Genomic DNA, 15,165 nt, shown 5'->3' with positions numbered 1-15,165 from the left:
CCAAACCTTTTCCAACTCATGGCCCACTTGAAAAACTCAAAAACCCTGGCGGGCCACATCACAACAAACCAGAGCCCAAACACTGTGTTCTCAGAGCACGTTTTATTTTAATGATAAAGATGAAAACATCCAGGACTGCACTGAAAGCAGGGGAAACATGAAGAAAGCTCCACAGTCTCCACAGTGGCTGATAGGCCTTAACATCCATCCATCCATTATCTATACCGCTTATCTGTACAGGGTCGCAGGGGGGCCGGAGCCAATCCCAGCTGACATGGGGCGAGGGCAGGGTACACCCTGGTGAGTATGCCAGTCTATCACAGGGCTGACATAGAGATAAACAACCATTCACGCTCACATTCACACCTGCAAATTTAGAGTCTCCAATCAACCTAACGTGCACGTCTTTGGACTGTGGGAGGAAGCTGGAGTACTCGAGGGGAACCCACGCAGACAAGGGGAGAACATGCAAACTCCACACAGAGAGGCCCCAGTGCTGACAGAGCAGTGAGATGTTAGCGCCCCCTCCCTCTGCAGTGCTAGTCTGTAATTCTCCACAGCTCAGTCATCTGTAAGCATTTTTTCTCTGACCACAGGAGAAAAATAGAAAGTTGGAAGCTAGAGGCTATGATTTGGGTGCGTATAAATAAAGCTGCGAGCAAAGGAGAGGCTGCTGAACATGACGGGAGTGCATAAGGTGGGAGGTCGGGAGGAGCAGGACACCCAGGTCATCAAAGACATGGCAAAGAGAGCAAGAGGACAATTTAAGCCTCTGAGGGATTTACTGTATGATGTTGACATTTAGTTTCTGAATTACTCAAGAGCGTCTCAGTGGGTGTATTTCACACATGCAAGGCATGTTCCAGCTTGATTCATCCTCTGCTAGCACATCCTCCTCGATTTGCCTGTTGGCATGTTGCATGATGACAGTTCAAACGATTACATAAATACATGTATATGGACTGTACATGGTGACTAAGAAGACCAAGTCCTTGAGGGCACAGTAATGTTGGCACGCCACTCGAAAGCATCATTGGCAGCGAAGAACATTTTGTGGTGGATATGTTTGGAGCTCCCTTTTAAACCTATATATGTCGATATATGTTGAAACTGCGTCTGCCTGTTCATCTCACTGGTGTAAATTCAAACACAAGCAATTCTGTAAAGTGCAAAAGTACAACAAATTGAAAAAATCGTATATATGGTGTCTTTTGAAATGCGATTTTTGCAGCACAACATTCATCTGTGATGATGACCCTAAAGGCAGGACCAAGTCGTGTGACAGATGCTTAGCGTAATTAGAAAACAAACATCCATATGTTGGCTCAGGCTATGAAGATTTTCCTGGGACTCTAACCAGCCAGCAAAGACCGAGCAAAAAATGACAAGTGTTCCCCAGAAAGCACGCCACTCAATTTGTGATAATTCCTCAGACTGAGAGCAGATTGAGTGGAAGTGAGCCATCTTGTCCCGCTGCAGGCCTCCACACTGCTGCTGCCTCCTCTGTTGTGGTCAGCCTGGGCAGCCCTGCCTCACGACTGGAGGGCACATTTATACTGTTTTCCTAAAATGGGGTGTTCTGTATATAGTTGGTGCTGCAGCAGCCTCACAGCTGGGATGAAAACAACCGTGCTATGCCTTAGACCCGCCCCACAGTCAAACCTATAAAGCCCAAAATGACCACTTTAAAGCTGGGTGTAGGTGCTGCAGCAGAACCGCAACCGCATTTGAACATTCATCACTTCATCCTTGTGTTCATTAGCTGAGGAAACCTGAGGAGACCTGAAAAAAACACCTGAGAATTGTATGTAAATTTTTGGTAAAATAAATATAAGATAATCATGTGAAAGATAAAATTAAGGCCAATTTGTTTTTCAATGCAATACTGGCTTAACAGTATCTGGTTTATTTAGCTCAATAAGATGGTGTAAAATCAAAATACTTAAAACGACAAAACACTGATAAAAATACATGAATAATGACAAAAAATAGATGTATGCTGTAACAGTAATAAAATTTTAAAAAATGATGAAAGACAAAAAATAAAGGACTATCAATGGGAGGTCCCTTGTAAAGTGGCTTCTCATCATCACGGTATATTCAGACTTTGGCTCCACAGTCCTCTGTTCTCTCTGCTCTCTTTCTCCTCTATCTATGCTGACTAGAGGTAATTTCAGCTGTCACCCAAATTTCCATTCAACATAAATACAATAAATAACAACAAAAATGACCCAGAGTAGCTGCTTGCTCAATCTCTCAGCCTGGAATCAGCTCTTATTCTTTCTTGTCTCCATTTATTCCCTTATTTTCTATTTGCTTTAACTTTTGATCAATGGCTCAACTGACCATCTCTGGGAGACTGGCAGGTGTAAGCTGAATGCTCTCTAATACTGACATTACAATTAGGGAAGCACTGATACTTATGTTTTCTTTTCTTTCTCACAATATCAAGTCTGAGAAATGCCAGACTACATGTACTAAATTGCTGTATTGCTTTCACTGAACAATATAAACATGTATCATTAGTTTTAGGTCACTTGACCAAATGTTTAGTCTTATGTTTTATCCATAATTTTTTATGTGTAACTTTCAGATACTGGTCAAATTTCCTGTTTTAATCTAATATTTGATATCAGCATTAGTATTGGTGCATCCTTAAGAGGATATTCTTGTAATACACAACCCAAGGTTTACTTTTCCTTCTCGCCAATTGGATTATTTTAATGCTGGGATTTTAAAAAATCCCAGGACAGACCATGGCTTCCATATGGAAAAGGAGCTCTGAGACCTTTATCACTTGGCTTAGTCTGACTAAAATTCTTGACTTAGAGGCTGACATTTTTTTAATTTTTTTTTTTATTTCTCTCCCGCCATATCCATCTACCAGCTGAAGAGTTTCATGAAGTTTTGGAAGCCGTCCTCTCCCAGGAAGTCGAAGGAGCCCTGGGATGAGCCCAGGTGGACGAGCAGAAGGACAAGAAGGATGATGGCCAGAAGTGGAATCAGCAAGTTCCAGCCGGCCGCCAGGATGTTGTACCACTTGGCCTTGTCTGAACACTCCTGAGCCAGCTGCAGGTTACCCTGAGTCTTCTGGTCCCTGGCCTACGCACACACACACACACACACACACACACACACACACACACACGAGTTAGTTTTGACTGATAAAGAAATCTTTTAAAAAAATTTTAAAATATGTGAAATCTTTGTCTCTTCTGCAATGAAACATTACCAGAGACAAAATGCACATAAAGTACAAAAAGACTTAGTGCATGTTATTATATGTCATTATATGTCATTATATTCATGTAAACACCAACTAAGCATGTAGTATAATAAGAAGAGGAGGGCAAACAAAGACATATTATAATGTTCAGTTCTGTTTTTGTTTACGGTCAGTTCATTGCAACTTGTCCCATAATTCCTAGTTTTTCCATCCAGCGCACGATTGGAGTGATATTAAATCCTTGAGATGCCTCTAAGTGTATCTGTGTATTTTGGAACAGGCTAGGCTGAATCTTTCCCCAGCACTCTCTAATTTCCCATGAGTACTTGCCCATTAGGAAGATGCCAATTACGCCATTTTTAACTCCCCAGACGAGCAGCCAGTCCCTGTTTTTAATTTGAGAGCTGAGCCAATACATGGCCTGTGATTCAGAGCTGCTCCCTATGCTGACAGAAATAAAAGACTTAAATAAAGGCTATCCACGCCCTTTTGTGGTGAGTTTGCTGTAACCTTTTTATTCAGGTAGTGCTACAGTTTGTCCAGTCCTGCTTTGCACATGGCATTTTCAAGGATCTTCTGGCGTCTTTTAAGTGAGGAAAGCTTTTGTTTAGATTTGGACTCCTGTTTCTGGACAGCCCCATTCCTGTGGTAGAGGGCACACCAACTTTATACTGTGTGCACCATCTGACCAGGGACAATAACAGGTCTCCAGTGTCTGAAATATATTGTTTTTCAGATTTTACAACAAAGATTTTGCTAAACGAGCATTTACATGAACCTTTTATGGCATTACACGACCTATTGCACAAGTTTGGCACTCTAAATCCAGCTATGCCAATTTTTTCTTGACTTTGACAGAGTAGTAACTTGTTCACTTGTTCTCTAGAAATCTGTCTGTGCGCCATTTCCCAATATGGAATTTTCCTTTGCTCATTGGTTCAAAGCTTCCCTTGCCAATTCAGCACACATTTTGTCTATTACTGCCAAACATGCATTACAGACACCTTTAAAATTATCCTAGAGGTGTTCTTGCTGCATTAGGCTGGCACAATTAAAATCTAATGTTACATTGCATATTGTTAACCAATTATAACAATTATTCTCTTTTCTCACGTGTTCAAAATGTTGCATCACTTAAGAAATCGGCTAAGAAAGCAGTTCTTCTAACATTGGTTCATTAACATCATCAGTATTACCTTCATTTAAGAAAACGGATTGGGATTTACGGTCAGTGGTGAAGGCTTCAAACAGATTTTAAAAGACTTTAGAAAGGAGGTTAAATAACAATGTCAAATAAAACAGTGGGTCTCTGCATTGTTTGGATGCTTCTGTAAATCACATCTGTAAAGAGCATCCTTCAATCCCTGCTTGAACTTCTCTCTTAAACACAAAACAGTGCAGACCCTTGCTGTCCTCTTACTTTTGGCTCGTCAGTTAATTTTTTTTGGACACTGAGCGTTTCATAAAAAATGACCTCACCTTGATGGAGTAGATGAGAGCCATGAATCCAAGGCAACAGAAGTTAACGTACAAGGTGTTGCACAGTGACCAAATGAGATAGTCCCGGGGAGGATTCTTTCCAGTGTTGCCCATATTCACCACGGTGGATCCAGCCGGCTTACGGGCAGACTTGCAGTTGGTGAGCGGGGTGCAGTCGGACGGAAAGTTGTACGAATGGTTGTCCATGGCTATGTTCGGTCAGGTGTCCCCCCAGCTGTGGATGAATAGGTAGCTTTGCAAACTAGCTTGTCTTCCAGATGCCTGTGCTTGGTCCCTCTTTGGAAATTAGTGCCCCCCCCGTGTAGGAGGCTTATAAAGGCCCATGAAGAAGGAGGCGGCCAGGAGAGAACGCATGGGCAGGGTCCTTTAACATACAGTAGGTCTGTCATTATGTGGTCAGGCCAGAGAGAGACTGAAATAGAGATACAGAGAGAGAGAGAGCAGTTTGAGAGAGAGAGAATGCAGAGAAAGAGACAGCATATAGATGCATGGGAGCAGCACAAAGTATCTTCCACCAAAGTGCCCTGCACTTCAGCTTTCTTAGAAGTCCTAGTGGTGCGGGTTGAGTTGGACGGTGGTAACAGAGGACAGCTGAGGAAGGGTTGTGCTGTTCAAAAGCCTTGATGTTGAGGAGGAGTTCATCTGAAACGCTGTCTGCCAGAGGCCTTGAAGGACAAGTCTGTGATGTGGTCTTGAAGGGAACTGAGTGGGTGCAAAAAGGTTACACTTCTCTACAAATTACTTAAATATATGACAACTCCACTCAAATTAAAGTTCAGGCCAGGAATCATCCTGCCTGAACATTTGTCTAAGGTAAAGTTGAGATGATCTGTCAATCAATGGCAAACTAACCCAAGACTTTTCTGATAACTGATTAACTGATTTTCTTGCAAGCATAGACAAACCATGGACCAATTGGAATACATCTTTAAGTTTTGGACTGTTGGACAAAATCAATATGAAGACATCATCTTGGGCTCTGATGCTTGACAGCAAGGTTAAAATCTTTTTTATTTTTTTGTTTCAATCTTTTTTCACACAGCAGGAATGGCTCAGTATTATAATTTAAAACTCTTCAAATTCACTTCAAATTACTCCAACTGGAGTTTCCAAGTACAACCACAGTCTGCTGTTGATGGCCGCTGTAGAAAAGTTGCATTTGAGTGCCTGCATTAAACCCGGTTCAGATCTGGCACTAACATCCGTCCCAGGTGAGCTGATCACAAGTGGACAGATCACTGCTGTTCGGATTGACTTTGGCAAGATGTGTATACGAACCTGCCTCTTTAGCTTTAATATTGCTGTTGTTTATATTGTTGACATAAAGTTCACAGATGTGAAGGATTTCAGATATCAGGCCAATTAGCAGTTTTCACAGTTCAGTCTGAGAATGTTTTGTGCTGGATCCAGAGGCCATAATGGGAGGATTTCATAGGTGTGGCAGAATTAAAAAAAAAAAAAAAAAAAAAAAAAAGAGTTTAAAAAGTTTAAACACAAATGGACAACTGATCATGTTAAGTTCAAAATGAGCACTGGTTATGTATGATTGGAAATACTGAAAAGTAAAACAATGCCCTCTGCTGGCCGCGTACAGTTAACCTGAAGAGATGCAAATCGTTGCAAACACACTGTCCATTTTAATGGGTACGATTGGCTAAAACTAATGCAGCCAAAAACAACAGTCCTGGAATAAATTAAAGGTTTAAATGTTCCGTTTTTTGAACTATTTTAAAGAGGTCTTTCTTCAAATGTAATATGTAGTTTGTGTTGCGGTCAGAATGTACGCCATTACATTATATTTCTTTTACCTTTTCCACCCCATTGAATGAATAACAAAATCACCTTTCTTTATGATATGCAACAGCGCCAACTGCTAAAATGATCCTAAGATTGAATTAAGACCTCGAAAAAACTTTATTAAAATAAACAACTATTGTATTTAGTAAACTAAAAAAAGCATCGTCGTTACATGAATTTGAAAAAATGATGTTACGTTAATGTTACCTGCTCGCAAGTAGAAATAACTAAGGCACATACACAGTGATGACAACGAAGGGACCAAAAAATAAAAAAATAAAACTAGCAGAGGATGGTTTCGATCCATCGACCTCTGGGTTATGGGCCCAGCACGCTTCCGCTGCGCCACTCTGCTGCACGCCTTTGGTGAGCAGCAAACACCCTTAAGATTGTTTTCTGTATTTATGGGTAGCTGGTTTTATATTGGATAATTATCTTAGTTTTTTGCTCAATATTGTTCTTGCGCTCGATTATAGTGGGAAAATGTCTTCCTCGTCACCAATTCAAGATAAAAACACACATGGTATTAGTACAAATTGCGTTTCCGACTTTTTTTTTCCTTCTAAAAAAGGGTCATTTTTACAGTAGGACGGATAACGACAGTATTTACAAAAGACAATTAACCAAGCAGCAACATTATATCTATATTCCAGATAATGAGCGTTAGCCATGTTTATTGTGAACTCGATTTTTCTCTTGGTAAAGGACGGGGAAACATCACTCAGAGCTCTCTCGAGTGAAAATCTAAAATTTCACCTTAACCTCCCAAACAGCAGCATGTTGGAGTGGACTGGAGAAATCAGCCACAAAACAAAAAAACATCAGTGTCCAGCCCTATCAGGATCTTACCGTGGCCCGTTGCTGGGTAAAAAAAGTCCGGGCACTCTGTGATTGGTGAGCCCATTCCATCCTAGTTTTTGTATTAGTGATATTAAAACCAACCAATGAAATTTTACCTGTGTGGGTAAAGTGAGGGTGTCTTTGGGACAGCCTTTAGTTTAGCGTCAAATAGAAACGAGCGCTACAGGCTTTATTTGTGGATTGTTGCTGACAACCACCCAACACCTTGCACTTCCTACTTTGGTGCAGAAACCTACGACAGGTCAAAGACACTTTCATCGAAAAATATTTACAAATTGGACTCAGCTGCTTTCCACAAAATGGGAGTGCTTGACACTGAAAGGACGGAAAGGATCCTGGGGACTGTGTTTGTCGGAGACAAAGTGGTGAGTCAATTTTAACTTCTGAAAAAGTTCAATAACAGGTGATGGGTGCATTTATCTTCTTTTCTGTCCATTATTATCAGACATGCAGAACACCCCCCCTCCCAGAAATTTTGACCGGTAACCATAATTGGACCTTAATTCAAATTGTTCTCTATGTTTAAATATATTGTCTCTAAATTTTATTTCCCAATATAATCGGTGTTTCAGTGTCTCTTCTACATTACCCGGCATAGAATTCTAGTTGGGAGATAATTCATAAATTGTTTATTTGTAGGCCTAAAAGTAGTAGAATTTATATTTATATTTTATAGATAGTATGAAAATAATGGAATCAGTCTATACAACACTGAAAGCTATTAGAGTATAACTTTAGTAGTGTGATTTAGATAATAAAAATGGGTTTCATACTGTTACAGTTACTCAGTCAGTTACTCTCAGACTAACCTTGAAATATGGGAACCCAGCTCATCAAGCTGTGATTGTGCGGCTGTTGATTGATGTGATCTTACTTTTTTAGACAATGTGCTCGCTATGTATTGATCATAATCTGCGTGCTTTAATCAAAGATTGGTGGATCATAGTGAACACGTCATATTTAGTTTTGTACATGGGTGTGATTGTGCAGCAAAGAACAACTTTTCAGATCTGTGTTTTATTCTGGTCTGTGATGCCAGTTTTCATGGTTACGTTTGTGGATGTTGTAATGACCCCTGTCAAGTCTGTGTGTGTGTGTGTGTGTGTGTGTGTGTGTGTGTGTGTGTGTGTGTGTGTGTGCGCGTGTGTGTATTTGTTTGTTTCCCCCATATGAGATTTGATATGCAGAGTGCGGCAGAAACAAGTACGCACACATGAATTTAAATGGCAGATAAATGACTGAAGAAACATCAAGTCAAGGTAAAAATAAGCATTTGTGTCTGGATTCATTCTGGAGATGTGACATGTTCGTATTGCAAACCTGGCAACACACTGCACCCTGCTGGATGATGGTACACTCACCATCTGAGGTGAAATATGTGATATTGTGAGAAAAAAAACACAATGATGCACATTTTGTCCAGACATGGTTCTGATATAAAGACATTAGATGCACAGAGTCGTGTTTTCACGTAGGTCTACGTGGTTTTTAGATCATTACTTGCCATTTACTTTGGGGAGTGCTGTAATCATGTGTGGACAGAGGAGTCTGCTCAGTAGATCTCAAGCTCTGTTGTGACAAAAACATCATCCAGTGACAGACGATCCGTTTGATGTGAGGTGCAGTTTGAGGTGTGAACTTTGTTTGATGAGAACAGATAACTGTAGCCAGAGCTCTCTCTTCTGCTTCAGTGTGTGTGCTGATAACACCTAGATTTACACATTTGATCCTGTTGCATTCTGTTTCCCAAAACGATGATAAATAAATGAGTGAAACGCTTTATTGTGCTTTATTGTGTCATGTGCTCTCAAAACACAAGTGATTGCAGGCTTTACATAATGCCGTGCTGCTGATGCAATTCTACTTATTTTAAGAGAGAATATGATATATTACAAAGATAGTGCTGGGAAACAAACTATTACATGTAAGAAGGGCAATCGCTCCTTCACCCAACCCTTAAAACAACTTCCACGATATCATTGTGAAAATGTGGAGAAGGTTCTTTCTGTATTTTTTACTTCACTGGACATAAGCATCAGAGAATGCATCTTTTTTCTTTCTCTACATTTTCATTCTTGTCCTACTCATGCAACATCACAGGTAAACTGTACTTGAGACAAATATCTTCCTATAAAAAGTTTTGCATAAGACTTGCATGGGATACATGAGTTCTCTACAACTGACAAACAATGAAAGCATTCAGGAAGCATTCGCGTGTCACTTGCCAGATGCCGTTCTCTGACAGCATTGTGCAGCCTGTGCCCTGGATGGATCTGTCTGGCTGCCCTTCTCCCCATTTGGTGAAGGTCAGAGGCCGATTTTTCATATCAGCCTCAAAATTCCCCTCTGCTTTTTTATTGTTGATGTTGATCCAGGCTGCTTTGTAAACGTCCCCAAACACTTGAGTCAGTACATTGTTCTCCTCCTCATTTTGGGGCAAAGCCAGTTCTAAGCCTCGTTGGGAACAGAACTCAACAGCAGTGGAGAAAGAGTCTCTCTCCTTGTAGGACACAAAGTATTTCTGACCAACTTTCCGCACAAACCTGTAGTTTATAGCTGGAGAAAAAAAAAACATGCAACAAACCAGGGATAAATGAAGAAATTGGAACCCAAAGCACTGAAACTTAAGAAAAAACAAGCAAATGAAAACAAGAATCAACTTTTTTTGAAAAAAAGAAATGCTGAAAATCTGTCAAACACGTTCACCAATTTGATAAGACATACTCAACTTATAGAAATGTGCTTCAAAGTTCAACATAATAGAAATTTCCAGGAGACACTAAAAGCTGCTGGATAGTGGTACATTTTTAGTAATCAACAGTAGATGTACAACTATGAGATGTATAACTAGCTATCAGAATGCATGGAATAAGTAAACTAAGACATATATCTTGAGTGTGTCCTAAGTGTGTTGTGTAGTCACTAGAGACAGTGAGTAAACAAACATAAATTGGATTAAACTGCAAGAACAAACCTACACACACCAGAAGCATCCAGTGGGAACACAGGGCTTTCAGTGTGTTAAGAAAAATACACTTGGACTGATGCCAAAATCAGGATAGTCAGGCTGATTAAGCAACTCCAAGAAAAGAACCTAGAAATAATGGTGGAAACGTTTCTCAATGAAGAGAAGAAGGGGATGTCCTGAGGAGTAAGCCCCACCATAGGTGGAGACCCCTCAGAGGATATAAGGAGATGTTTGTTGGGCTCTAATTCAGTGTCTGTGTTCATGAACCAGCAAGATCAGTAAATCTTAGAATCATACTCTGCTCTGCATTGTCTCTGTATGTTTCTTGACTCTTGAGTGTTTCTGGCTTCTCTGAGCAAAAGTAAGATTTTTATTGAACTAAAGTGTTGTGGAGGACCTGAAGATCCACTGGCCTTATCTGAAGAGTTCTGCCGCCACAATATCATGACCCGTTGTTAGTGATATTTGAAAATGAGGAAACAATGTTCATTTTAGTTTTGATTTTCTGAATGAGTGATTGTGATGTAACTGGAGAGGTCGGCTATAAACCTATTAATGTTAGGGTCATGAAAGCAGAGAGCAAAACTCCCGCACACTGTCCATCACTTGTACTCACTTTATTAATGATATTTCCATCATTAGACCTTCATCGCTTCATCAGGCAAAAGATGAAGTGATGGACGAGTTCATTACCGGACAAATGGTGGACAGTGTGATGGATTGTGTTCCTTTTGTTCTCAAGTATATGAATTTGATAGAAAATTTGACAAAGCATTATCTCTCACATCCTGTAATACTCTCGTGTAAGTCCTCGATGATGACACTTACCCAGCTCTAACCTAGCAAGGCTCTCCTTTAAAGTGTTGAGGTCTGGGCAGCTGGAATCAGTGGTATCTGGATCAAACAGATCAAGTTTAGTTAGCAAACGTTAGAACAATATGGAGCTCACATCTGCATGTGCAGATGTGCGACCTTTTCAAACGACAGGCTTACAGTGAACTGCAGTTTCAGCTTCAGTTCTCTTATTACTAACAATCAGAGCATCAATGAGAAGAGAAACCGGAGCAAAGACAGACACAATAACATGCATGCCTTACAATATAATGCAAACCTACACAAGAGCCCCTAAATACTACCTTTATGAAACCTATGATATTCACCTTTTGTTCAGGATGTGCCATCGAGGTGACTATTACTTTTGTAGACTGAAATGATCGTCGATCACTTCAATTTTCTGCTCAGCACAAAATGAATCATCAAACATTTTACTAATGGACTAATAAATTAAGTTTAAAATTTAGCTTAAGAAAACGTTTTGAAGATGCCACTTTGAGCTCTGGGAAACTGTGATTGACATCTTTCATAGCTTTTTTTATTTTTTTTTTTTTTACAAACTCAGTGGTTAAACTGTCAAAATTAAAAGATGGGTCGATAATGAAAGAAATGTTACTTGCAATTTGTTAAAATGCATTGTATAAAAAAATGACAAACTATGGGCTCAGGATTGATTACAGACTTGTATCAACTCCTCTCTGACAGACAAAATGAAACATTTGAAGATACACAAACATACACACACTGTTGTTACCTTGGGTGTTCATCTTTTTTTGTCTAACAACTAGTATGTCTAGGTTTGCAGAAATGTCCTTGTGCAGGATAATATAAAAATAGAAATTTGCTCAAGGTGTACTTCTACTGCATCCTGTATTATAATAAATAACAAAAGCAACTGCTCAGCTGATGAAAACAATTCTACTAAATGATTGCATCATCATACAAAATCCATAAAGTATATTACCCCGGCCACACGTTGCACGAGGTCCAGGTTCTCCAGGTCTTCCTGGGACTCCTGGGAATCCTAGGTCCCCTGAAGAGGAGGGAACAGACATTAAACAAACAAATCATACAATCATACAGTCGTACAGTCGTACAGTCGTACAGCCCCCACACACAGCTCAGTGAAGAAACTGTTTATTAAATCAGGATGGTGACATGGGAGGATCTGGGGACATTGTAGAACTGAAGTTTCAAAACAAACTAATTTGTCTGTCAAACGGGGAAGTGCCAGGATTCAGACAGAGGAAAAATATTCTTTTAAAACAGTAGTGAAGTTGATAATATACCTTTTTGACCTGGAAATCCAGGAGAACCATCACGCCCAGGGAGCCCATGGGACGCAGGGAGCCCAGGGCGCCCACTGGACCCTGGGAGCCCTGGGATTCCTTTTTCACCTTTGAGACCAGGAGGACCCGGAGGACCAGGAAGACCAGGAGGACCTTGAAGTTGACTGTAGCCGATGGGAGACATCAGGCAAAGGATGCAGAATAAGAGAAGCAGCCTCATCTTCTCAGTGCAGAACTGAAAATATATATGAAATATAATTAAGAAGCTGTACACTACTGCTGTATAGAAGGTGGCATTAGAAATATTTTTTATCATCACTGACAACCATTGTTTCAGAGTTGAAATTAAAGGTTATTTCATAACAATTAATAACTTGTTTTACACATTGGCAGTATAGTTCCCACCTCGCAAACAAATCAGATTTACTGGGCTCATATTTACAGATGTGAATTTTGTTCTGCAGATATTGAAAACCTTCCAGCTAAACGCACAGAAAAACAATGTTGTTATAAAGCTGTTTAAAGGGTCCTAATACCACTAAATCTACTATTAAAGAGTGATGAGCAGGAAAGAACTCACTGATTTGCTGGTTGTGCTGCCTCTTCACTACTTCCAAAGACAAATAACTGAGCTATTGGGTGGAACTCCTATGTGAAGAGTAAACAACAGATGCAACGTCTCATTTGGGTTATGACACAGAGTCCGAAACCCTCCCTCTTTTTTTTTTTTTTTTTTTTCTTAACTGATCTTGCAGAGTGTAGTAATAGAAAATAGTTTCAAATGCATTACCACACATTGTAGAATAGTCTGGCTCAAAGGGCAAGGAAGGTGGTAGGTAGGCAGATTCAGCAGACAAGGTTTCTCAGAGGTGAATATTGTTTATTTACAGTGCTCCCCATTTTACGTGCAACTCAAGATTAATGTGAAAAAAAACAAACAAACAAGACATAATCATAGAAAATGAACCCATATCAAATCAAATTTAGGGCACATGTTTCTGGCAGCACTGCTGCACCTCCTCCCCCTGGAGTAGAAGTTACACTGGTTATATAGACCAGTCAGTTGACACCTAACCTGTGTCAGGCTGAGCCATAGCACAGCAGGGTTTCCTGTACTTCCCTAATAACCTTACAAAGTCAACCTACATTCGTGGACTATTTTCCAGCACCTTGACATTTCTACATGACTTTTCCCTTGTAAATAAACCCAAACAAAACTCTGTAAGGTGCACAAATCAAACAAAACAAACCCAGGAATGTCAGTTAACAAAATGAGACAACCCCCTTGTTGATCTCTCTCAACGATGTCACCATGACATCACCAACACCATAAAAATCAGGAAAAGCTAGGCAGCCCCCTCCCATCACTAGTTCTGAATGGTGAGTCAGAACCTTTTTATATACAGTCTATGGTCAGAACAAAGAAAGGTAAGTGGAAACAAAGGAACGAACAATACTCAAAGCTGCAACATAATAAAAGTAACTGAAACCAACTTGTAATTGTGTGTTTACTCAAATCTACTCATGTGCTTGATGTAAACGGCAACATATTGCTTAACACAAACAAACCTGGGATGGAAAGTCAAGCAATGTTACAACTGCTATGGTAAATCAAAGTAAAGTGAACACGTGTAGAAAATGGTGAGATTAATGTGTATTAGAAGAGGCAAGTGGTGTGAGTGAAAGAGCTCTCACCCACTTTGTCACACACATTAAAATGAATTCTTTATATGAAATTTTAAAAGATAGATTTTATGCATCCTGTTTCCTGATCCCCGGCAATATTAAGTTGGCAAGACACGTCTGTGCATGCGTTGTGTGTGTGCGTGTCCACTGCTATTGCCAGTCCTATTTTGCTACATTGAGTTTGCCTTGGATCTCCACAGTGGGTTTGGTGCCGTCCATCACTGATGAGAGGACCGAAGTGAACAGCTGTTCCCAAAAAGCTCACATGTAAGTTTCATTAAGATCCTCTGCTTTTCTATGAAATGAATGGAATCAGTCTATACAACTTTGAAAGCTATTAGAGTATAACTGAAGTAGTATGATTTACAGAAAATAAAGAGTCTCATACTGTTATTGGCTTATAATAGCATAAACTGTGTTTTCCATTAGTACTCAGCCAGTATCTAACAGTTACTCAGTCAGTTACTCTCAGACTAACCTTGAAATATGGGAACCCAGCTCATCAAGCTGTGATTGTGCGGCTGTTGATTGATGTGATCTTACTTTTTTAGACAATGTGCTCGCTGTGTATTGATCATAATCTGCGTGCTTTAATCAAAGATTGGTGGATCATAGTGAACACGTCATATTTAGTTTTGTACATGGGTGTGATTGTGCAGCAAAGAACAACTTTTCAGATCTGTGTTTTATTCTGGTCTGTGATGCCAGTTTTCATGGTTACGTTTGTGGATGTTGTAATGACCCCTGTCAAGTCTGTGTGTGTGTGTGTGTGTGTGTGTGTGCGTGTGCGTGTGTGTATTTGTTTGTTTCCCCCGTATGAGATTTGATATGCAGAGTGCGGCAGAAACAAGTACACACACATGAATTTAAATGGCAGATAAATGACTGAAGAAACATCAAGTCAAGGTAAAAATAAGCATTTGTGTCTGGATTCATTCTGGAGATGTGACATGTTCGTATTGCAAACCTGGCAACACACTGCACCCTGCTGGATGATGGTACAC

At 40.0% G+C, this 15,165-nt stretch overlaps 2 protein-coding genes across 2 annotated transcripts; both read right to left on the bottom strand.

Moving 5' to 3' along the window:
- Positions 1 to 1,870: 1,870 nt before the first annotated feature.
- Positions 1,871 to 7,500, bottom strand: LOC139629936 (interferon-induced transmembrane protein 5-like). Its single transcript, XM_071492947.1, has 3 exons — positions 7,373 to 7,500; positions 4,706 to 5,138; positions 1,871 to 3,102 (listed from the first exon to the last, which is right to left on the bottom strand). Exons 2-3 carry the CDS (start codon positions 4,910 to 4,912, stop codon positions 2,881 to 2,883), a joined length of 429 nt encoding a protein of 142 aa, XP_071349048.1. The 5' UTR covers positions 4,913 to 5,138; positions 7,373 to 7,500; the 3' UTR covers positions 1,871 to 2,880.
- Positions 7,501 to 9,157: 1,657 nt separating this feature from the next.
- LOC139629911 (pulmonary surfactant-associated protein D-like) lies at positions 9,158 to 13,196 on the bottom strand. The gene is made up of 5 exons (XM_071492890.1): positions 13,056 to 13,196; positions 12,476 to 12,710; positions 12,151 to 12,219; positions 11,181 to 11,246; positions 9,158 to 9,940 (listed from the first exon to the last, which is right to left on the bottom strand). Exons 2-5 carry the CDS (start codon positions 12,693 to 12,695, stop codon positions 9,558 to 9,560), a joined length of 738 nt encoding a protein of 245 aa, XP_071348991.1. The 5' UTR covers positions 12,696 to 12,710; positions 13,056 to 13,196; the 3' UTR covers positions 9,158 to 9,557.
- Positions 13,197 to 15,165: the final 1,969 nt, after the last annotated feature.

The sequence above is a fragment of the Trachinotus anak genome, unplaced genomic scaffold (genome assembly GCF_046630095.1).
Source record: "Trachinotus anak isolate AG129_WGS33_773 ecotype Australia unplaced genomic scaffold, CSIRO_AGI_Tana_v1 ptg000002l, whole genome shotgun sequence".
Classification (NCBI taxonomy): domain Eukaryota; kingdom Metazoa; phylum Chordata; class Actinopteri; order Carangiformes; family Carangidae; genus Trachinotus; species Trachinotus anak.
This window is presented reverse-complemented; position numbering and strand designations above follow the sequence as displayed.

What these genes read in the sequence shown, in the direction of transcription:
- LOC139629936 (XM_071492947.1), bottom strand. Translation starts at nt 4,912, where the DNA reads ATGGACAACCATTCGTACAACTTTCCGTCCGACTGCACCCCGCTCACC. An exon ending in CTCTCATCTACTCCATCAAG is followed by an intron (nt 3,103 to 4,705) that starts GTGAGGTCATTT and finishes GTGTGTGCGTAG; the next exon opens with GCCAGGGACCAGAAGACTCA.
- LOC139629911 (XM_071492890.1), bottom strand. Translation starts at nt 12,695, where the DNA reads ATGAGGCTGCTTCTCTTATTCTGCATCCTTTGCCTGATGTCTCCCATC. An exon ending in TGGATTTCCAGGTCAAAAAG is followed by an intron (nt 12,220 to 12,475) that starts GTATATTATCAA and finishes CCTCCTCTTCAG; the next exon opens with GGGACCTAGGATTCCCAGGA. An exon ending in TCGTGCAACGTGTGGCCGGG is followed by an intron (nt 11,247 to 12,150) that starts GTAATATACTTT and finishes TGTTTGATCCAG; the next exon opens with ATACCACTGATTCCAGCTGC.